The sequence below is a fragment of the Ceratosolen solmsi genome, unplaced genomic scaffold (genome assembly GCF_000503995.2).
Source record: "Ceratosolen solmsi marchali unplaced genomic scaffold, CerSol_1.0 scaffold2, whole genome shotgun sequence".
NCBI lineage: Eukaryota > Metazoa > Arthropoda > Insecta > Hymenoptera > Agaonidae > Ceratosolen > Ceratosolen solmsi.
Window position 1 is genome coordinate 5,951,590 of NW_011948422.1, and position 26,620 is coordinate 5,978,209.

General features: G+C 25.6%; 1 protein-coding gene across 1 annotated transcript; it reads right to left on the reverse strand.

Moving 5' to 3' along the window:
• Window positions 1–19,921: 19,921 nt before the first annotated feature.
• On the reverse strand, window positions 19,922–25,793 carry LOC105361900 (uncharacterized). Its single transcript, XM_011499196.1, has 6 exons — window positions 25,676–25,793; window positions 25,557–25,601; window positions 22,858–22,917; window positions 21,984–22,031; window positions 20,131–20,187; window positions 19,922–20,037 (listed from the first exon to the last, which is right to left on the reverse strand). Exons 1-6 carry the CDS (start codon window positions 25,731–25,733, stop codon window positions 19,964–19,966), a joined length of 342 nt encoding a protein of 113 aa, XP_011497498.1. The 5' UTR covers window positions 25,734–25,793; the 3' UTR covers window positions 19,922–19,963.
• Between the last annotated feature and the right edge of the window lie 827 nt (window positions 25,794–26,620).

Consider the following 26,620-nt stretch of genomic DNA (forward strand, 5'->3'; position numbering starts at 1 on the left):
AAGAGTGCCTATTACCGTGTGCATATTAACACTGCTGAAGACGATTAAAAAAGGATCGATACTACTGAAAAGTTCCGTTTATTACTTCCAGAGTTTTCTTTTAAAAAAATTATACTTATTCGATATTTAATAATCCGGAAGTGTTATCATATAATAATTGAACCATTGCAAATACCAGCCATGAATAAGCGACATTCCAATATTTGAGTAATATAATACTAAACATTTTGGATTTATTTTTTAAATATCCCATTTGAACATTACATTTGAATTTTACATTTGTAGCACTGTTTGGACACTGCTTTAATTAAAAAATTTATAAGAGCAAGAGCTTAAAAGTTAGAAAAGTACTTACTTCTTACAATATATAAATTCTTAATTGTACTTTATTTTAATATTTGTATAATTCCTTTTTTCTATTTAGTAATTGCTATATGCAATTCATTATAATCAATAACTGTCACTCACCATTAAAATTATTTACAATGATACGAGAAAATAATTTTTAGAGTTTTAAATTTATTTCGAGGGTTTCAATCGTAATTATCTAAATGCTGCTTAGATTACATTTTATTGCGTACGTAGAATTATTATTCATATGAAGCTATACAATCTGCAATATATTCTATTTTTATTTCTTCCAGCATTGTTTTCTTTTATACAACATAAAAACTTTATTTCGTATTATTATAATTTTTATTATTTATGAAATCCCTTCTTGTTGGACAATTTTTAACATTTAATATTTACGATTCTGATAGATTTTTCATTTGATAAATCATCCAAATTGTAAATTATTTTTGCATGTTAGTTGTTTGTTGAATGACATTTTTTTTTTTTCATCTATTCACAGTAAAATATTCATGTTACTCAGTGCTTATTACAAAATGCATTTACTGCATTACAAATTAATGAATAATGTAGCAATTAAATTATTTTCTTATTGTCATACGATATTATTTTAAAACTTTTTTGTATGTATATATCATAGTTTTTATTTACGCGTTGTTATACTACTCTATTTAAAAATTCAATCAAATTCAATGAAATAATTGTAAAATCAATCCATAAATGTGCGCTTAATCTATGTGCATATTATTTGGTTACCGCCACTTTATGGAGAAAACTATACATTTCACTTCTAAAAAGTATTATTCCTATTTACAACAAATATTGTTCTACTTGTATTTTAATTCTCCCTAAAATATTAAAATCGAATTTATAAAATTTACTGTTATATTTAACGTTCGTTCTGAAACTAAACTGTTGTTAGAAACTTATGTCCAAGTATGCTTATAATTTGTCTTATAGACTGTAAAAATTATACCTTTATAACTTTTATTCAGAACTTTATTAAAGAGCGAAACTACCTCATAATTAATAAAACCGGTAAATTTTTATCTTATTATCTAAAAATTATTAAATTTTCAGTAGCTTTAAATGTTTACTTGATTTTTAAATGTTTACTCGATACAATATTTATTGAATTTTCTTAATTAAAGAGAAGGCAATGTTTCTATTAATCAATTTAAAAAGCATTAATATTTATTATTGTATTTTATTATTTTACTGTTCATTATTTTATGAAAACTACTGTTTGTAATTTATATTACAATTTATATTGTAATTTATATTTATTATATTGCCAAATCATATGTTTTTTCGATTTTTTGAAAACTTAATACTCTTTTTTCCGAATAGTCTACATTTATTTTCATATATAATTATTTAATTAATATTCTCCTTTAGATACAATATTGTAATTATGATCACTTTACTATTGTTTCCAAATTAATTATTTTATTTTTCGGTTTACTCTATAAATGTCCTTTATTTGATTTTTTATTTCTATTCTTTTGTTTCTATGTTGTACTAAGCTTTCACAAGGACAACGTTTCAACGTTGCTAATGCTGGTGGTAGGAACCTTGAGAAATGTGTTTTATATTTTAATCGATGACCATATCTACATCATCAACATGTAAGTCACTAATATAAAATTTTATTTTTGTACGTAGTAATAATTTTCGAGATCTTTATTTTGTATTAAAAAAAAAAAAAAAAAAAAATATATATATATATATATATATATATTTACAATATGTTATTTAAAATTCTGTAAATTTATAAAATTTATAAAATCTAGTGTTATGACATTTTTTAATTAAAATCTGTAATTCTATTTCGTAAATTAGTTAATCATAAGCTTAAAAGATTCATTAATGCATACACAATGTATTTCAAGTTACAAATATGGATGAACTTAATTAATAAATGAAAATGAAAGAATTTAGTAAACATAAAGCAGCAAGGACACCGAATTCAATTTGACTAAACGTCAGAAAAGTGAGGCAATTTTGACAAACACCAAAATAGAACTAAATTCTCGAAATATACATTGGCTTTCTCAATATGGTGAAAAGCAGAAAACTTTTATCTATTTATCAAGTTCAAGAATGAAATTAATTTATGTAAAGTGAAATCGAAAGTACTTATTAATTAAATTACATTCGAGTATATTAATGTAAAATGTACTTTTACAAATCATAAAATAATGATAAACAACAAAAATTATAATAGATATATAAATATATAGATATATATTAGATATATTAGATATAGATATATAGATATAAATAAATAAATATATAGATTTTGATTTTGACTTTTGAAAGTTTTTAATTATACTATTTTAAACTTTAACTCGAAATAAAATATATTCATAAAAGAGTATTTCTACTCAGAAGATTATATAAAAATATTTTCATATATTTAAGAATAAATAATTGGTATTAGAAAATGGTAGAATTGACATCGAATTTAAATTTTATTTTAATCAAATTCAATTTTTTAAAAAGTTATTATGTTCATTGAAAATGAATATTGCTAAACAATCGATCTGTTTTTGTTGTATTGTTTATAAATTAAAATATTTTTTAAATTCAGTTTAAATTTTATAAAATCGTTTGTAATTAACATATTTTTATCGACATTTAGGTCTTTTAATACTTGTAATAATTAAAAGTAGTTTTTAATAAATTAAAAAAAATAGGAATAATTAAAAAGTAATTAGAATGTTTCTGATTAAAATTAAAGCGCTGACACACTAAGAGAAATAAAAATACAAGTTTTCTCAATACGGTACCATTTATTTAAAATGAATGGAATTTAAATGTAAAATAGTATAAAAATGCATTCATCCAAGTCTGTTGATATATTATTTTTTTTTTTTTTTTTTTTTTTTTTTTTTTTTTTTTTTTTTTTTTTCAAAAATATTAATTATCCATATATTTTTATCGATTTGTAACTTTAAAATGATGTTCTAAAATTTGCAGAGTTACGAAAAGAAATTGGCTAATCTTCTTGACTTATTTAGACTTTCCATAAATTTAACTTTTGTATTTTAAAAACAAATTATTTAAATATTATTTTTCGGTACTTATTTAAAATTAATTTCAAAACTTACGCGTTTAAATAATGAAATAAAATGTTATATTATTTATTCAATTCACTAAATGAAATAATTCTACTCTATTAAAATCGTATATTATTTTATATGAAATTTAGATAATATATTAATAAATTGTTATACTGCATTGCATATATTATGTGATAAATAAATAAATTATTTTAACTATTATTTAATAATTATTTTTATTATATACAAAATTTATTCTATATGATTAATATGGTATTAGGGAATAAAAGAAAGATATTAAAAATTATAAATGTTATTGAAGGTGCGATGATTATAATATAATTTATATATAACATTAATTTAATTATACTTACAGACGATACTTATGTGTTTTAATAATATAGAACGAAAATCTAAATCTTGAGAAATTATGTCTTTAAAATATATTTTATTATATTTTTTATCATATTTAAACATTTTATAATTATGATGAAAAAATATACAATAAATATGCAATAAATTTCATAGGTATTCAATAAAATATGAAGAGAAATTTTTAAAAATAAAAGTAGAAGATTTTTACAATGATTGCAAATAAATGTTGTATTAATCTAATTTTTTTTATCGTTAAGATCCATTATTTTTTTTTTTTTCTTTTTTAATCCAATGAATTTATTTTACGATTTATAATAACAAATAATAATGCTTATAATAGTTTAATTACATGTAAAATAAATAAATAAACTACTAATGACATTAATATAATTAGTTTTAAAATATTTTGGAAATATTTTCAATGCATTTTATGAGACAATTAAAAAAAATGATTATAATATTGTATTAATTAATATACTTCCTACATTTATCACACATATTAGTAAAAAAGAATAAATTTATTGTAAAAAAAATGTCTTCTTTTCAGATGCAATTACATAAGGTAGATTTTTTATATCTTAATATAAAATTTGTTTAGACGAAATAATGATAACAAATTAATATTGTCTAATGAGGCAAAAAAGTAGATATTGAAAAGTTAGATAAAATTGATATGTGATTATTTATTAGGTGAATTGCGTCAGACTTAATTCATGAAATAGAAATATAAAAGCAATATGAATTAATAAATATTCACACAACTTTCAAAGCTCAATTTAGCATTATCGACATTGGAATAGCTATCATTACCTTATGTACATATCATGTTTTTAATCATATTAACTAATATTATTAATATTAAAAATATGTGACCTTATTAATTGCGATTTTTGTAAAATAGTAGGATGATGTACAGATTACTCCTTCGTAGTTAAACTTTAATATTTTTTAGAGCTGTTGTTTCTTAATCGCCGCATTAATTATTCTTTCAGAATTTGAGAATGTAAACAAATGCTTGCTTCTATGGATAAACAAATACTTGTACAGGTATATGCATGCATGTAAGAGTCTACATGATAAATAATCTGTACGTACATACGAATTTGCTCTCTATAAATTTGCTCTCTATAAATTTCAATAAGGAATGGATTTACTAATAGTATTATTAATGCCATTTCTCCGCTTTGACTCTTTAATTAATTTTAATATTTAATAACAATGCAGCACTATAGATATTTATGTAAATTTCATAAAATGTAAGTTTAAGTAATTTCATTATTTGATTAATTTATGATATTAAACATTGTATTAAATTATAGTTTTAGCCGCAGTCGAAAGTCTTGATTTAAAAACATAAACAAAAGCAAATGATATTTAGATGCCGCGGTAAAATTATCGGCAGGTGAAATAAAGTGTGAGTAAAGAAAAAAAAGTTATGTGTATGAATGACAGTGAAGAATCGTCGATGTCGTAGGGTGGGGAGGTGATAAGTACGGAGTACGCAACAGAATAAAGCTGCGAGAACTTTAAGTGTCATCATAATAAGTGAATCTATAAATGTCAGAACAATATGATGTATATTTTTAATGCGTGCAGTGTGCAAAAATGACATTTACCAATGATATATTTTTACTTTTAAATATCCAGTACTGCCAGTTGCCCAAGAGTGTCAAATACAAACAATTAATATGATAACCGAGGACTGTTAAGGAAAGTGTTTCGTCATTTTCAATCGTAGGATTGAAATTATCCGTTGCTGGTTTTATAATATGGTCGCGTGTACTGGAGCCCACCAAATATCGCGATAAGGGTTATCTGTCAAAGCATCGGAGAATCGAGCTCATCTTGATCGGTAGTTGAGAAAAAAGCAAGGTCAGCCGCCTCCTAGACGTGACTATAATAGAGGTGCGTAAACGAGCTACAATCGCGAGTGCCTAGTAGTAGTAGTAGTAGTAGTAGTAGTAGTAGTAGTAGTAGTAGTAGTAGTGAAAACTCTGCTCGAGGTGGGACAGTAGGTGATCTGGAGAGGGGATTTTGAGTGTCGGAGGTGGGGGTTCGGTTGGGCTCGTCTCTCGCGCGCGTTTTAGTCTCGTGCGGTGTGGCCAGTGAGCGGGCCGTTTTCTCTTCTCTTCTCACTTATTCATTCACTCACTCTCTCACTCTCGCTCTCTCACTCTCTCTCTCTCTCTCTCTCTCTCTCTCTCTCTCTCTCTATCTCTCTATCTCTTTATCTCCCCCCCTCTCTCTCTCTCTCTATACATCTTTATTACTTGCTATCTGTCTCTCCGTCACAATCTACCCATCAGTCTTCCTCGTTCCATCTTTATCTCCGCCCTGGACTTTTGGACGCAGTCGCGCCTCATCAACAGGTGTCGATAAAAGCGCGCGCCGTGACCCGAGGCAGCCGAACGAGTTTGGTTCCGATCGGGCCGGTTAGTCGACGTTTAGGACGACGAGCGGCGAGGCAGGAATACGATGATGTCGGAGAGCGTAACGGTAACAGTGCAAAACGGCCAGGACGCGGCCCGGCCTGGAGCGTCCAACAAGAACCTCAACTTCACCCTCAATACGCCTTACTTCCGGTCCATACCCGGCCTTATAAAGATCGCCCAGCTGGTGAGTTTCGCTACCTTTCGCTCGACTAACTCGGCGACACGCCTAATCTTTCTCCCCTCCCCTTCTACATCTTTCTCATTACCTCTTTTTCTTTACATCTGCCTCCTTCTCTCGTACCTGCTATCGAGTTCTTTATAAAACGCTATGAGAAACTGTTTTGTTTTAGATGTTCCACTTGTTAAAGACATTTCAAATCTATAACTAACTTCTATACTCTTAATCTTTATATTATATTTATACGGAATTGTACAAGATAATGTGCCACACGTTACGATGTTCGAGATAAATAGATCGTATATACGTGAAAGGATTAAAGCACGTATGTGACATTTTATGTTATATGTATATAGTGAAAACTTTCTGAGTGTAAAAAAGAAAATTAGAAATAAAAAAGAATAAATATAAAATTATAAAATTAATTTTGAACGTGATTAATGTTTACTGAACTGATGAGGTGATAGGTTCGTCGTCAAAGGTCTCAATCTAAAAACAGATATTAATCATTTACTGTTTACCCTACTTTGTTTTCTTCTTCTTTTTATTAGAATTTTTAAAGTTTTTTTTTTTTTTTTTTTTTTTTTTTTTTTTTTTTTTTTTTAAATTATTTGATTATAAAATATATGAAACGAAAGCGTATGATATTATAATAAGCCAGACATGTGATATTTCATAATTAAGAATTATTTATATAAAAAGATATTTGAAAACAGATAAGCACAATTCATGCTCGTGATCTCTAAATATTTACTCTTTCAAACGCATTCATACAGATTTTAATGATTCAATAAATCTTACGAAAATAAATTTAAATATTTATTAAAAAAAAAAAAAAGAACAAGAAGAAATCACGCCGTACAAAAAAGTATTCTATTTTATTCCATTTTATTTTCATTCCTAAATATCATGTTATCAACAGTTGGTTGCATGAACTAAGCTAATTCAGTATTAGGAATACTTCAAATCTATAGCTTGAGTTTATTTTTTATTACACACAATATTTTCAATTGTATATTCGATATTTCATAATCAACTTTACATCTTGAACTGTTAAAAATTACATAATTAATCATCACGATGACTTATTAAAATCATAAATTTCCGTACACATGTATTCCATTATTATTTATTAATAATATAATAATTAGTATCGCTATTTTTTTATTGTTATTTTCTAATTATGTTTAAATGCATGTTACCTTCATTTGACGAAATGATTTTCAAATGTCTATTGAAATCACGACATATAAGAAGTTCAAGGTCTTAATTACATGAATGCCTTTTAGGAACATGTTTTTTTTCGTGTTACATGTGCGTAAATATTTTCGTACATGACTAATCATTCTTTACATTAATATATTTCTAACTATACCATTGTAAATGACATCTATATTATCATCTTCATTTAGTATATATGAGGAGTATCTTAAGACAATTACGGTTTTAACTTTTTTAAGAGTTGTGTTAACCAAGATATTATTTTACTTGTTATATTTAATTTATTTAATTACACTTATTGGATATAGTATTCACATATTTTAGTATGAATGTTTAAAATGAAATTGAAAAGAAAAACTTGTTTCGGTTATTAAATTTAAAAATAATATTGAAATTATATTGCCTTTTGAATTTTCCAATAGCCAATACTAATGCATAGTGCCGTAAATATATCGATTATCTATTTTTATGGTAAATAAGGAGTTTTTTTTTTTTTTTTTTTTTTTTTTACTGGAACTAGACAATTAACGCTTAATTACTTGATGAGGAAAGCTTATTGGTCTTTTTGAATGAGATACTTAAGCATTATGTCATGTTCGCATCTTATAAGTAGTGTCCGTCGAATTATTTAGTCACTTCAATACAATTCCAAGTGTCTTAATGGCTCATTAAAGCCCTTAAGAACTTCCTACGGCATATACTTTAACTTCTTACAGAGATAATTCATGCTAATTGTAAAAAAAATATTTATGAGATGAACACTGCTGCAATAATTTTACATTATATGGAGTATATAATATTATATTCTATAGCTATACATCATGCAAATGTTCTTTAACCCAGCAATATCTCTTCAATATGACCTTACATGCAACTTAACAAATTGTGCGAATTTACTTTCAGAATAAAAAATTGAAAAAATTATTAAAAATTCTTACATTTTCTCTATTTTTACAATTGCAAGTACAATTTATTAAATAATACTTTAATGAAACTTCTGTAAGCGCATAAATATATTTAATCAAACGATTTAATTATTTCTTTTAGACTTTTTGAACGATCGTTAATACATTAATCACTATTAAGATTTTATTTTTTAAGTATACCGAAAAATGACGATGATGCTCATTTGCAGATATATTTATAAAAATATATATTATCTCATTTATCTGCTTCCTTTTTTTCGTAATATTGTGGTGATTCAATGTTTTCACCCCAAGGAGTATATTACAGGACTGATGTAACGAAGATTCGTCATTCGCTTGTGGATTACAAGATGCAGATGTCGCGTTACATGTACAGGTAGCACGCACGTGTGTTTTACACAAATACACTCCTCGAGTTTATTGCGTTTTTCAACTTTCGTAACTTCGTGTGGGCGTGTAGCTTTTCTCCTATCGGAATTGAGGAAAGACTGCGCACGTTGAATTAAAATAGTTTTCATCTTTTCATTCATCTTTCTATTAGTGGCTATGTAATACGTCATATGTTTTATCGAATAGAAAATATTTTCTATATTTTTACTTTGATTAATTTTTATAGGCGTAATTATAAACTTATAGCCTTGGGATAAATGGGGCATTCATATTCTACGCAAACTGTATATACAATTGCTTTAAGGGTAATTGTTAATAACATTATATGCAAATATCCATCGCGTCATTATTATTTCTATAAATGCTACACTAGACATGAATTAGATAGAACAGTTTTAAAGTTTCTCGCTCTTTATACAATTAAAAAAACTGAATTATTATTTCAACATTTACAGGAGAATCAATAATTATTGCACAAGTAGACACGTATAGCTTGAAACAAGTTTGCACAGATAAATATTTTTTACCCTATATTTATATATACAAATTGTAAAAGTGCAGTAAGTACGAATACTAAGCAACAAAATAGTAGCGCGATTAAATATCATAAATAATAAGTTTGTCATAATTTATTATAAAATTTTAAGAATGTATTTGCCTCGTAATAATGATAATCCAAATTAATAAGAATATTTTACTAAGTCTATTAAGCAATAAACACATGATCAAATATTCGACTGATTAATTATGTATAAAAATGCTCCTATTTTCTCTATTACTATGATATTAATGGTTAACAATTGATAAGAAAGTTTTAGGCCTCGTAGGTAGTAGGTAGTTCGATTATAAGTAATGTAATAACCGAAATGATGTACATAATTCCAAAAAACATTCGAATTGCCAATTCAATAAAAGTGTTCAATGCAAGCTCTGCAACAAGACATATCGTACATCCTAAAATAAATTCATCGATACGCTCTACCTACAAAGTTGTCGCATGACGCGTTTACGTCTAGGATCAATAAAATTAATTATTAATGCTCTCTTTCTTCCCCACCCCTCTCTCTCTCTCTCTCTCTCTCTCTCTCTCTCGCTCTCTCTTTATCTATCAATCTATCTATCTCTCTAAAATTCTTGAGAATTGTCACGCCATTGGAAACTATCGCTGAATCCAATAGAACAGCCTCGGAGCCACTGGTTCACGATCCGTCGTCTCGTTCCTTGTGTGGCCGTCCGTACTCGACGATTCTGTATCGGAGTAAAGCACCGTCAATCCTACTTAAATAAATCGGTAGCCTACGCGAGGAGGCTGCGCGTTGCCGCTAGAAAACGCCTATAACGTCAGTACATGTCAGTATCCCGCGTCACTCCAACAACCGTAATAATAGCCACGATGTTTACCTAAGAAGCCCCAAAGCCACTCGGATGTACAATATTTTTAATTATGCCGTGGCGCCATCATTGTCGAGGTCCGCGATGTATGCCAGACGATTATAATTTAGCCCGAGTTCCACGATTTGCTTTACTAATCGCACTGCTGCTGGCATTTCGCTGGCACGTAAATAAAAAGCATTTTCCGTGTCGGGCGGACTACTTGGCTTGTTGCAGTAAATTTCATGGCCGATCACGAAAACCCGGAAACACGATCTTCGGCATCGGGGACTACTATCTCGATTAAAATAAACCCACCCACGCATGGTAAATGACAGTTCCCTTTGCACAGAACTTGGAACTTGATGCTTTGCTCGAGAGATCATCCGTAAACCACACCATTCGATTCTCTCTAATGTATCTATTTTTAATTCAATTATCGATTCTTTCGCTCGCTTATTATTTTTTGGTCGTAAGTTAATGGACAAATTAAATAAACAATTTAATCATCGCATTACTTATATATCCATTCTTATGACATATGTATTTTTGAAAAACTTTATTCACAAATTAAGAAATAAAATCAATTTGTCGACAACAAAACAAGTAATACTAACAAAAAGTCTGTTTTTTGAAAAAAAAAAAACTGGTTTCTCGTATATAATGATTGTGACACTACGTTACAGTACAATTATACAACTTTATTAGATCGTCTTTATTTTATTTTTCATTTAATTCTGTTCAATCCAACGTATCATACAATGAACTTAATGCGCAGCAATGCTAATTAAATTACGAATGGCAAGTTGTGTCCCTTTCATTCATAATATGCATTAATCAGGTCAATAACGTAATATGTCATTTGAATTGTCATAAGCAAAATTCATACCTACGAAAATTACAAAGTATTCAGTTATCTTTGATCGTTATAAAAAATACTTCAGAATCTACCGTTAACTAAATCTTTGTATTAGGTATGTAGGACGGACATATCATAGGATTTCTTATCAGCGGCAAATACAAAAGACATCGCGATTCCTCGCAACTACTCCCGCACACTATCACACATTATTTAAGAACGCTTTAGGAAACATTCCTCCCAGCCACCGCCAATAACCAAATCTAGATCGCAGCTTATCGATTTTAAGGAGAGCCGACAGATATGATCCAACATGCCGATTTCCAAATCTTTCCCACGTTAAAACTACTGAAAATGAATATATAAATGCCAGCAGTCCATCCCATAAGCATCGCCGACACATTATTCATTGCATACGGCTGGAACGTGTCAAGAGAGAGAGAGAGAGAGAGAGAGAGAGAGAGAGAGAGAACAGTTTCACCGCTTAGAAGGGCTCGTAACGTTGATTTTGCCGCGTCGTTTAATAGGCGCCGACAGTGTTAGCGGGTTAACGGTAAGTCGCTCGCGCCTCCGCTTCAAGCGAATGACGCTAAGTTGCGTCTGCGAATGCGCCGGAAAAAAATTGAGACCCACGTTTTCACTTTTCGTCGAAGGCTTAAGCCTAGGAGAGGATGGACTATTGTAGGATGATCGTGACAATGACGTTGTATTTGGATATTTTGCTTAGTATATGTGCAATACAGTTAATACCTTTCGATCATTCGATAATAATGTTTTGATATAATTATGAGTTTGCTCTGATATTGGAGCTTCAATAAAGCGATCGATTAATCGTACTAACACCGTTACGTTCATTTATTAGATGTAGATCAGAAATGGATATCTTGATTAAAAAGCTTATATGGGAGAATTGAGAAGTAGCAAGTGCAATTGTAATAGTCAAATTACGATTTTCCTAATTATGCCCGACCAAATGAATGAAACACATGACCGAAGAGTACATCAATAAAGCCTAAAATGTTTATTTGCTTACTCGTGTATCGATCAAGCAATGTATTTACAAACAGATATAACATCAAAATCCATTCCAACTAAAATCCCCATTATTTCTCTCCAATTAATACAATACATATTACAAATGTCTCCATTTTCTCCATTATTATTTTTCATTTCAATGACATCACCATAATGCATGTATAAATGTTCATGGTTGATACATTCATCCTTATCAATTTTTTTTTTTTTTTTTTTTTTTTTTTACATAAGTTTTCTTATTATCTCTACTATACGCGAACTCTATCCTTCTCTCGCTCTCTCTCTCTCTCTCTCTCTCTCTCTCTCTCTCTTCTGTGCTTTCTCTTTCTCTTTCTCTTTCTATTTCCCTATATCTTCTTCTCACATCACTTTACAACGTTTTAGTTTAGCTCTCGGGAGCATCGATAGGTGGAGGAGATAAGATATTTAAGGTTTTTCGTGTACATACGCGCGTTATCCGAAATAATATAATTTCATAATGATCATTGGGCACTAATCAATTGCCTGAGATCGAAATGAGCACGTTGTTATCGGATGTTTTCAAAAATTACAAACAAAGTGTAGTGAATGCTATTGGTTAATAGGTCATGAACTCTATGTATACATAGAATGCGTTACCATAATACTTTCCAGTTTTCACCAAGTAAAACTTTGCATAATTTAAGTGTAAATACACTGTCGTTAAATCGCTTTTAAATTATTATTATTGACTTTTAAATTATTTAATTTTTCTATATATTTCTATATATATATGAAATTTAAATGTATAGTCGAAATGAATTTTAAAGGTTTTTTTTCTGCTGTTCCAAATACCATATTAACTTGATTTTTTTGTAGAGAGAAAGTACTGGTAACTGTAAAGTTTTGTTTTCATTCTATAAGCGTTTATATCTTTAGAATTCTTTATGGAATTTATTTTGCTTTTAAATTGAATAATAATAATCATTTATGACACTTTTTTTAATAACTTTTTAAAGCTTTATTTATTTATTTATTTTATTTTATTTTTTTTTCATGTTCAAATACAATTCACATTTAATACCTACAGATTATGGCATTGATGTTAGCATTAAAGAAGCATTTACAAAAACACCTTAAATAATGATATAATTTAATAATCAGTTATAATTTGTCATAAAATTGTATAAAGATAAATCACTAAGATTTTTAATTAATAATTTATTAATTATTATTATTATTATTTTTTATTTATTTATTTATTTATATATATATATATATATATACATATATATAATTAAAAATAATATTAATAATTTAATTAATAATTAATAAAAAAAAAAAAAAAAAATAATATAAAAAAAAATAAATAAAATAAAAAAAATAAAAAACATAAAATGTTATTATTCATATCTTTATTTCAATAACTATTTAAGAAATATATTTTATTAATATAAATATACTACTTAATCACACTATTTTTGTAAGAGTAATACAGAAACATTTCATTACGATCTGTAATATATAAAAAAATTAATTAATTCCTTTCTTTTATTGATCATGTTCAAATGTTTTAATATTTACTCTCATCTACATTATTAAAAATTATGTATGAAGAATAATTTTCATCGTATAACTTACATTATATAATGCGTTTAAATCGAACAATTTAAATCAAGGAAAATATATTATTAAGAAGCTTCCTTAATACAATATAATTATATTCGACATCGAGTGAATATACCAGAAATATCCCTATTATTAACTTAAAAACTGATAGTAACTTTTAATAATGATGAAAAGTTATTCAAATATTATCATTCAAATATATTGATGATAATATAATAAATAACAAACTTTATATTACTACAATTCTCTTTATAAATATTTATATAATTTTTTAATTTTAAAGACTATATATAGAGTATAGTTTTTAATTATATGATATATTTAATTACAGATATTTCGTGATATTAATTTAATATACTAAAAATGATACGAGTATCAGTGTTCTAGATAAAATTAAATAAAATTTAATTGAAAGATGAATAATTTTACTCAAGATATATTTTTATATACTTAATTATAAATAGTTTCCGAATAAAATTTATCTATCATGATACGTGAATTTTTTCTACTAATCAATGTAATAAAAAAATTTTTATTTAATTTCAAGCAATTTAAATTAATGTTACATACCACATCTTTAATGTAATGAACAGTACAAAAATTGTAATAATCGACTAGTAGAAGCAGTATAGAAATGAAAACTATGAATTCTAGGTATAATAAGGAAAAGGTGAGTTACAAAATGCTTGTATTTATATGAATAAAATCTTCTTTGTATTTGATCCTCTAATCCCCCCTCCCCCTCGCCCCATCTCTTATTTACAATTAAAAGAGTATTTGTAGACTTTGAGCTACACATATTGAATTGGGTCTCCTATATAAACTTCTCTGCATAATGTATAAGCTCGCGTGCTTATATTTGTGACTTCCTTGTCTTGACAACGGTATCGCAATCTCTCATTAAGAATTCAGTGTATCCTTGAGACGCCGTTTGTAAACGTCGATATAATAACACTAGAGCGGAACTCTAACGGCCACGGAAAATCGAGCGACTGCATTTTCCCCCCTCTATTTCCTATATTGCTGTTTACATTCTTTTTCGTTTAGAAATTCGCAGATGATAAGAAAATTGAAATAAAAAATTGAAATGCGATTTTAAGCAACAGTATATTTGTGATTAGAGAAAAATTAGTGAGATTATATCATCGATATTTAAGATTATAAAAACAAGCTCAGATAGTGAATAATTTTTATAAAGTTTATTTAATAAACTAGTACAAATTAACCACAAAACCACATAAAGGTTAAAATTTCAATTACCTAATAGCAATAGTTTCGCATGACAATTTTCTATTAATTATTTAAAAATAGTATTTATAAAATTTTATAAATTTTTTTTTATAAACTTTTATGAAAATATATATATATTTTTTCTATTTTATGTTCTATTAACGTTAGAAAATAATTTTTTCCATAGATATGTACAAATATGATCTATAATTTCCCAAGACTCACAAAAATTTATAATACATAGAAAGCTGAATAAAAAGGAGCATTATAATTATCCGATCACTTTTGCATATACAATAATTGAAATGAAGTAAACCTTATTATAAGTATAAAATATTTTCAATCGTTATAAAATAAACTTGATAAACGTCTTTTTTTTTTTTTTTTTGAATTAGCCATTAAATTTTTGCAAAATGATAAATATCAACGAATTTTAAGAAATAGCCTGATAAATTGTCGGTATCGTTTCACATAAAAGATATATAGATAATGATTTATACTAACAAAATAAAATTTAATATGAAGCAATAATTAGAAAAACATTGTAACACGGTATTATATTTATTAAGGTAACAAGTATTCATGAAAAAAAGGGAAAAACATTTTTCTTTTATTTTAATGAATTAAACAAATGAACAAAATTTAACAATGTTCAAAATATAATATATAAAATAAAATTAATTACATGTTTAGTGATGATATTCTTTCATCATAATTTGAAGAATAGGAACAGATTTATTCAAATTTTATATTATTAGTTAAATTGTTCAATATCAAATGTATATGAATTTATAGTAATGAATATGTAATCATAGAAATATAACTTACATGTAAAGTTTATCGAGAATAGGACCTGTGAAAAAATTTTAATATTAAATTTTCAATCGAAATAGTCTTTAGACATTGTTTATTCATCATGTCTAATGTTGAAGAAATTGAATCATATTGAATCATCATATTGAAATCATCATATTGAAGAAAAATATTGTAGATACTTAAAACAACAAATCGTTTTATTACTTATAATATTTTTCGTGGGAAAATTAGAAGGGACATCGTTTTTCTCATAGATAAATAAATCTTTTGATAATTAATAAACAAAATAATTCTCTTCTACTTCTACAATTGTGTTTCAAAATGGAATTTTAAATGATCTTCCACATTTATACATTAGAAATTTATTGATTTTATTAAAGTATAATTCATTACTAAAATGGGTAAAAGAAGAAAAAATATGAAACCGTACTTGTAGCTTCAAATTTATCGCATCAATTTATGTTTTCAATATATTAATAATGCCGTTAAGATAAATATAATTTTTCTTTTTATTCGCCAATTATAATTAATTTTATTTTAAATAATGAACTAAATAAATTTATAAAACTTTATCGAACTTTATTGCAAATATGCATAATAATTTACTATATATACTGTTAAATCCATATATATGTTAGATTTTTCAATAGTTTAATCGATAGATAAGATACTTCTTTTTATGTAAGTTTATTAATTCTTGAAGTTTTATCAAATATTTAAAAAACATATATATATATATATATATATATATAATGTATGAAAATTAAAAATTTTATTTATTGCATTTGCTTGTTGTTCGGCAACGATTACTTTTATAATAAAAAGATAGATCTGATTATAAATTTTAATACAACCTTAACATTGATAAAATTTGTAAATAACGTACTCGCGTTTCAATGAAAAATGACACTAAAAATATACTCACTATCAACGATTTATAAGAAGATTAATATTTCATTATCTCTACAAGTTAAGAATGGAATCATAACAAGCGTAAGTAAGTGATTGAAGAAAACGATATTACCTTTCATTTTACCTATTAGACCAATATTTGACTCATGTTTCATTCTTAATCAGAAACTGCATTTTTATTCTATAACGTGTTCTGCATCGGTTACGAAACATTAGGATAAATGATACTGGGTATTGATAACATTTCTTTCTAATTTATTGTACTAAAATAGGCTTGTAAAGCTAAATAGAATCTTTTTTCATATGCTCGACAGAATTTAAGGGAGATAGAATCGAGGTATATTGAAGTGTATGAATATATAGGGTGGAAATTCGATTCTATCGAGCACCGTGTGAAGTGCAGATTTATAACGATGCGCTTGCTGGTATTCCCGGTATTCCCAACGAATACCTACTTATCTTTTGGTCACATATGGATATATATATATGTGTGTGTGTAAGGAAATGTACATTTTTATAAAAATGAATAGGCGCCTTTACTGGATAAGGCTACGACGACTGCACTTAGTTGTTTCCGGTGCTGTAGCCAGTTAAACGCTTATATATCAGTTTTGCGATTTGAGTTTTTTCAATTTTTAAAATGAAATTATTCTGCTCTACTGGACAGTAAAAAAAAAAAGTGGCGATAAAAAGAAAACATCACTCTGGAAAGTTTAGAGAGTTTTTATTAAAAATTATTCAAATTTACGTGTAAAACTTAAATATTACATGTAAATTTAAATAAATGCCATAATTAAGTCCAAATTATATTATTGTATTTATTTATTTACTTGTACATTAATTTAATTATTATGATTATAAATAACTTCAAGTTTTCAATTTAAATATATAGAATTTATATTGTACAAAAATTGTAAGATGACTTTCGTTAAATTCAATTCATTGAAGATATTTTTTATGAATTTCAATAACAAAATTAGTATTTAAAGTTAATAAAATTTTTTAAAAATTTTTTTTAATTTAAATACAAATACCGAGTAAAAAGTTATGTGAATAGTCGAAAAATGAGTGCGTGATGCGTTTCAATGATTTTTCAAATTGTCTTAATATTATGATTTTAAATAAATTAACAATTAAATATAGTTCAGTCTATAACGATCGTATTTTTACATAAAATAAAAGTAATATTTAAAATAAGAGATCATTGATAAATAGCTGGCGTTTCATTAGTAAAAGTATGAGTCAATAAGAAATTGAAAGGTCAATTTATAAATTAATTTCTATCTATGAAATAAACAGTTTTTTATAATATTTAGTATAAATTTTCTACATTTTATTTTTTGTAAATATAATTTTAGCCGATACTATCTGTATAATTAGCTAGCTCATAATTTGTAATATGTTCGAGTGTGCGTGCATGCGTGTGTATAAATACTGCGTATGACTTCACTGTCGTGTTCATTGTTGTCGAAACGTCATTTGTCATTTTAAATTGTTTAATGCTCATCCCTATAAATAACTGTTAATATCTTAATGAACACACGAGACTTTGATTTAAAAGATCAAGTGACCAGTAAGAAACCACTTGGGAATTCATCATTAGAATGGATATTATTAATTACACAGGATGTGCACACAATTTTAAAAAGAAATAATCCAATAAGATAACAATAGCGATCCAGTAAGCATGTATCTTTTATAAAAAAGGAAAAAGTCAAACGACAGAGGCTTTGATCTCTCTCTCTCTCTCTCTCTCTCTCTCTCTCTCTCTCTCTCTCTTCTATTAATTTTCCGAGAGCGACGTCCCGCGAAAGCCTCGCCACTGCTATGTCGTTCCACTTGCATTCGTTCGCATAAAAGTAAAATCCTGAGATGCAGATTAAATGAGACGTCGCAGAGCATGATTTCGGTCAGGGTGAGTCGTTCGCGTGTAAAGAGCATAAGAATGTGAGCGCGTGTCTCCCTTCGATCAATCCTAGTGCCGCCATAGTTAATGATCGCGACGTGAGAAAAACCTTGAGATGGCGCACCGTTGAGCGCAATAGGCATGCACGCAACGCACGATGAACCTAATCTAAGCATAACTATATTTATCGATTACGCCCGCGCTTTCAAATAATAGCGCATATGTGCTTAGGCGATGGATTTAGACGAGCAATGGATCTAGATTGACGATAATTCTTGTCGTGTCTGTGATGTACCTTTAATTTGTTCCTTAGCTCCACGTCGTTCAACGCGGTGATAAATCTCCCTGTTATTATAAATCTCGTATTTCTCATTATCACGATCCATTAGACTGTCATGCCAATGTGATATTAATTTTCTGGAATTGTTTCGCCTCATTCGCACTTGTTTGCTTAAGAGCGATTCGGTAGGAAGTATAGATGGGACGGCTAATTGTACTTAAAATTCTTAATATCGCGTTTAATTAAAAGTATTGCGATTTAATCAATTTTCATTCTAAAACCAATCGACAACTCCGTGTTAGGAATGCATTAAATTGAACTTTTGGTCACTGCCATTGATGATTTGATATACCTAAACTCTTATTTGGGCACTTACAATGACGTTACGAATTACATTACGTAACTTTCGTCACGGATGATTTGGTCTACTGAATCGCATAAATATAATATTAAATGTTTTTATTTTTACATGTGATATAATTAAAAAGGTATAATTTACACAAATAAGTACAATAATAAATTTACGCAAATTACAAACGCCATTTTTAAGTACTAGAAATAAAATAGTTATAAAACTGTTTCAATCTAAAAATAGTTATTTCACTCTATAAAATAGAATACCTTGACAAATACACTTTAATAGAATATGATCTCACACTAGTTTATTTCCACTCATCTATTAAGCAAATCTCAGCAGAAAAATGTAGAATTAACTAGATTACTTTTTTTTTTTTTTTTCTTTTTTTTTTTATAAAAGGAAATCAAATACTTACTTATTAATATCTAAATGTAGATATATCAATATATAGATACTACATCTTATTTAACATTTTATTTATATATTTATTAATCAGTATGTTTAAGACTATTATACAATAAATAAATAATTCAGCAGAAATGGCAATTACTTTAATCATATAAAATATATATATTAAAAATCTTTACGTTTTTCTAAATACAATTTATTTTTATTTAATATTACTGTCATCGATGCTGTATTTTCTTTTACGTGCTCCAAACATTATTAATTTATGATTTGTCAGCAATTCGCTTCTTTGACTTTGATTTTAGTGGTCTTTTTGTTTGAACCGTCGAATCAAAATCTGAAATTTTTATATTTCGTATAATCCTTACTTTCACGTTTAAAATACATATTGGATGATGCAGTATTTTTAATTTTTTATTATCTTACGTACATCCCATATCTTGATAACAATAGTATTTACATCGTGATCGATATTCATAACGGAAAGCTAGATAAATAAAATACGAGATTTAATAATAGAAATATGTAAAATTTTTGCAATAACTAAAATTTAAAAGGCTTAATAATATTAACTTCTTATTCCTTTTTTTTTTTTTTTTTCAATTTACATAAAATTAAATGAATAGAGAGAAAATATAAAAATATTCATACTTTACTTGAAAATACTGTAATATATTTTTAATTGTAAAATAGATTTTATGTCTTATAATTAAATGATTTAATAAATATAATGAAATTGAAATATAAATTAATATTTTTGGAATTTATTAAATTAAAGACTATAAATGAAAAAATTAATATATACGTCGTAAAGACATGATATTATAGTAAATTATAAGTTAAACTTAATTAGTATAAAAGTAAAAATATTTTAATAAATAATTATATAAAGAGAAACGACTTATGAACTAGTAGAAACAAAATTTATTATGAAATGTTAAATTTTTTGATATCATGTTAAAATTTAGTATACATATTTCCTCCACTTTTGAGATACACGAGCTTGTTACAGATTAATTATCAAACTTGAAATGTTTTGCAGTTTGTTATAGTTATAAAATATTCTTATTTATCATATAGATTCAAGGCATAGATCTAAATATTTTCTATATAAAAGAATATTAATTCATATAGATTTCTCAGAGTTTCCATTTTTAATTTAATAGAGTTTTGACTCCTCAAAATATAGTCTGAAATGTCTCGAATCTATAACTTCTAATGTCTATTTCTCCTTTTCTTCCTTTATAAGTTTAACTGCACTTTGAAATTGAATTTGAACTATAAGCCTCATGATAATAAATATATTTAAAGTTATCTAAAGTTCAATGACATGTATTAAACAGATTTTCGCGAAATTATTTGTAGCCGACAATTAAGGCCACTGCGATTATTTCAGATTCTAATGTTAAACAATCCATCATTAAATGTAAAAATGTTAATCACACATCTGATAATCATTTAATAAACGATTTTAGACGAAAATTCCTCTAATCCTTAATAATTAAAAGCAATTTACACTTAATAAATGAAACATAATAAATTTAATGCATTGTATGTGGAATAATTATTTTTTATTCGTATCAGTACGCTTCATCTTTAAAGTCATAAAACTAATATGATTTCATATTTTAAGTATTACTAAACATTTATAAATACTATTTAACATTAATTATAGTGGAATTAAATGGTTATGAAAAGGGAATGTCGTAGAAGATGATTTCATGCACATACACGTCTACACAAAATAAATATTATTCTGAATAATAGTATTGTTAAAAAGTTTAATTTAGAAAAATGGATGTCGCTGCTGATAATAAATGAGAGGAGCTGATAGGACGAATACAGATACCAAATCACCGGTCTACATTTTTCCGACATTCTTTTCGTTAAATCAGCGTTGAAAAAAAGAGATGGTTTTCAATTCAAATTGATCGAGTATTGCGATTTCCACACTGCTGCAATTTTTTTCTCCTTTTTGATAATAACATGACAGATCATGGCAATAAAACTTACGCTAGAACGAATAATTCCAAGCCGGAAAAAATTTTAAATGCATTGATTAGAGATTTAAGCGAGGAAATTTTTTATCTTCCATGACTCCGCGACAATAAATTGCACTGTAACATCGTTCGTTTCTTAATCGATAATATCGACGTCATTATTAATTATAAAAAAAAAAAAAAAAAAAAAAAAAACGATTTCATAATTAATATTCACCATTGTAAGAAATAGTTATTTTCTCTATTGATACATTAATAGTTTAGTAACAAATGTGCAACTTACAATCACAGTATTTCTCGCAGTCTTCAAGTGTAGTGATAGTTCTATCACCTGTATAAATAAATTAATTCAATGTAAATAAATTAATTAATGCTTACAAATTTTAATATATTTTTTCAATATTATCTTGCAATTTTATTTCTTTTTAACATCAAAACTTTATAATTTCATCTAATAATAATAATTTATAATCGAAAACCAATATTTTTTTCATTATTGGATATTTGAATATTAATTTTAACAATTAACAACTACATACAATATTATTAATCTCATTCGATTTTGTCATATTTAGTAAGCTTCATTCCTGTACATTTTTAAACTACTTTATTGCAGACTATACTAACATTATCTTATTTTATTTGATATCTTGATGAATCTAATGAAATAGATGAAATTTTAACATATTATTAAAGTCAGTAGAATTATATTGAAAAATGTACGAGCCTAAGGAAATTATCCGAAAAAATTATAATCCTTTAATTATTAATTTATCAAAATAAAAGCGAACATACAAGAATTTTATTTATTATGTATTTCATTCAATACCTATTTATAAACGTTTAGATATAATTAAAAAAATGTATTATTATAAAGCCGATCTCGTATGTCAACACTGCTATAAATAATTTAATTTATCAAATTATATATACAAAGATACATATGAAGAATATGCGAAGCATAAAGACTTAGCAGCTGATTATTTTCAATGCAACTATAAATTTACGTAGTTGGAAAATAAGATAAAATGATAATTACATCTTGTTTTTATTCTCTTTCTTACATAATTAAATGACATTTATTGTATTATTTTAAATTATCAAAATACCAATGCATGAAGTGATATACCTATACCATTATAAATAATTTTACTTGCCATTTCTGAATAATCTGTTGCATGTGTGGACGCATAAATTAAGCATATTACTCGGAAACACTGTAAGAAAAAATATATTAACATATATATATAACGACATATATATTAACAAAATATATATTAAACAAATAGTGAGTTCAAACTAAATTTAATAACAATATATTTTTTCAATTAATTTTGTCATTAATTTTAATAAATCATATTGATTATTGGTATAATTGAAATATACAAAGTTTATTAGGTATTTATAATTGTTATTTATATATTATTTTATCCGACGATATTATATATACAATATATACAATATATATTAAATTTTTTAAATATTTTTCAAGCTGTAATATTGATTTTTCATTTTCTTCAAACTTGCTTTTCATTCATTAATTCTATATTATATTATTTATAAAATCCTATGCTTATTATTTGAATTATTATATTTTACACATCAGTCATAATGCATGTAATACGTTCCATAATCCACGAATTTTCAATGATATTATAGAGACTCTAATATTGATATGGAATAATTTAATATAAATTATAATTTTCTTCTATGCACTATTGCAAACTTACTAATTGTAAGTTTAAAATCTGAACTATTGTAAGTTTAATAACGATTTATCCAAATACACATGCCTTTTTCTTTAAAATATTTCGAATCGAATATGATAATGAGAAAATTTATATATTAATATTTTTTCACTTAATTTCTCTTTTCATATTTTTACTACTTAGTTTAATGTATATAATTATTATTTTAAATTTTAAACAAAAACTATTTACTGGTTTTATTTATGATTTCATGGATTTCTTTATTATGAAACTATTTTTTTAAATTTTTTCATTAATTCTTTAAAAACCAAGTATTAGCATAATTATCTAAGGAACTGTACTAGGTATAGTTTTAATAAGTTATACATTCCCACGTATATTAAGAAAACACAATTTGTTTATATTTTTCTTTTGTATTTTTTGTTTATATTTTCAATGAAAAATCATATTACTACTAATATTTTCTATTAAATGTGGTATGCATGAAGAACATATAAAATAGAAAAAATCTATTTATTTATCACTTATTAGACGAACGATCCAAGTCATCAGATTTGCATACATACCATTTACATTTACATTTTACTATTCTTATTACTTATTAAATAGATTTTGACCAATAAACATAAAAATAATATATTAATATGTTCGATTATAAAATCGTGACATTCATTATTATTTTCAAAAATCCTTAATTTTATTAATTCTATTAATAAAAATGTTAATATTCTAGAAAATTCGTTATTGCTTTTGGTAATTTTTTAAGCCTTTTTAAAAAAAAAAAAATCCCTCTCATTTTCAACAACTTTGATATATGTTAAAGAATAAATGATTTCTCTTACTTGCAATTTTGTTTTAATGCATTTTCATAACATTCTCTTTTGATTATCAATTTTTTTTCTAGCAACATATATATTATATCATTAAAGCTAAATCATTATTAGCTATATCATTAAAACTTTTGCTTTTTTAATTGATATATTCAAGTTACATTCCCAATATCGTACAATAATGTAATATTTGTGAAATATTTAATAAGTAAATACACTGCATATAATTTAGTTTTTACTATTATTAATATTCATTCAGTATCAATTGATATTCATTATCTGTAAAATATTAATATAATACTATGGAATAGAAATCAATTTATATACACCCATATTGCTATCCTTACTAAATATTATAATATACAATTTTATCGATAATTGAATTTTACTTGACCTTATTAACTTCTCGACTAATTTACTTAATGTATTAGATGATTCAAATTTTATAAATTAAGAATAATAATTGATCATTTTTAACGAAGAAACCAAGTCTTGGTATGCGTTTTATCATCAACTGATCAACAAAGCATAATTACTTTCAATTGACATGTTATATTTAGTTTTTATTCAAAAAATTGCCATTCATCGGAATAAACTAAGTTTTTATATACCGAGTTATTATCTTCATTCGAATTCATAATAAAAATAAATAAGCTAAGCTTTGCTTATCTTACAATTTAGTTATTTCATCGTTTAATCAATGGGAATCAATCATTAATACAAATTTTATCATTGTCAAAGCGAGTGAGAACATTTTTTTATTTATAAAATATTTAGATTAAATATGACACATTATATATAGAAATACCAATATATACATATAATATTAACATATGTTTTAATGGAATAATGTTTTGCGAGCTAACATATGTGATATTCAGGTTTATAAAAATGTAGAGAGTACGACTTTATATAACTTCGTTGTTTTTTTTTTTTTTTTTTTTAATATTTCTAAAATATAAAGTTATAAACAACTTTTGTAATCGAAAAATCTTTAATGACTACATAGTCGAAATATGTGAACTATAGATTTATTTACTATAATATTTTTCTCGGTAAATTTAAAAAATTTTATTTCAAGTATTTTTTTTTTTTTCAAGCATTGTATCTTATTCAAGTACTTTAAGTATTGTATTTTTTATTCAGAAATTACCTTCATTAGGCTGAATTAAATTTACATTTTAGTGCAAAATTAAATGATTAATATATTATTTGTCAACTTTGTATTTGTTATGAGCTTTGTAATGACTTAGTATAATGATTCCATAAGATAAAATAAAATAATCTAATATTATACATAAATAGAATATATCTTACTGTTACAGAACGCATAGCATCGTGATTTTGTCAGAACGATTTCCCCTGCATATGAAAAAATAAATGTATTATAAACCATTCTTCCACGTATATTTATACATACTTAATTATCCACATACCCAACACCGATCTATGAGTAGTACATAAACTTAGAATAAACAATAGTAAAACGAACATTATTATAATAAATAAATATATCTCAATTTATGCTTTAGAAAAAACTTTTACTCGGTTGTTTTAAATAATATTCTTTTCAGAATGACGAATAACTACAAAAAAAATTGTAATAATGATTAAATTTACTGTATAAATTTATTGTCAACTACTTATTTAATATTTTTGTTATTCAAATATTATTTAAAAATAACAAAACTATAAAGCAAAAACAGTTATTATTATTATCGCTATAATGTGATATAATATTCAATGTTTAATATATTATAGAGAAATTTGCCTGACTATTCACATCTTACTTTACCCAAGGCAATAACTACACAAATGTTATTATTATATTGAGCTTTAATCTCAATTTGAATTTTTTATTCTGTATAATAAATGAAAAAATATTTTAAATAAATTAAACGCTAACAATTTTTCTAAATATAATATATTATATTGTGTATCATATGAAAATTCTAACGATTTACTTTCAACGATAAATACATTATGTGACACTCACCATTATAAATGATTTTATAACACCAATAAGCATAGATATTTTTAAATTAAATTAGTGAACTTATTGTAGAATACTGCAATTTTATTTTTTGTTTTTAACTGTTGTTACTATACTTTTAGTATTAATTATTTCTAAAATATGTAATATAAATTTTAAATAGTTGATGTAAATAAAAGTACTACATATTTCTTGAATTAAAATTTTAAATTCTCGTAACATGTCTATTATTAATTTTATATCGTACAAATGTTTCTAGTTAAATTCTTTTACCAATATGTACGTTCCGATATGTTAACATTGAAAATTCTGTTTTCGTTCCTCTCTTTTCCTTAAAATATTCACTTAATGTACACTTTTTACTAGGATTCGCTATTATTCCGGACCA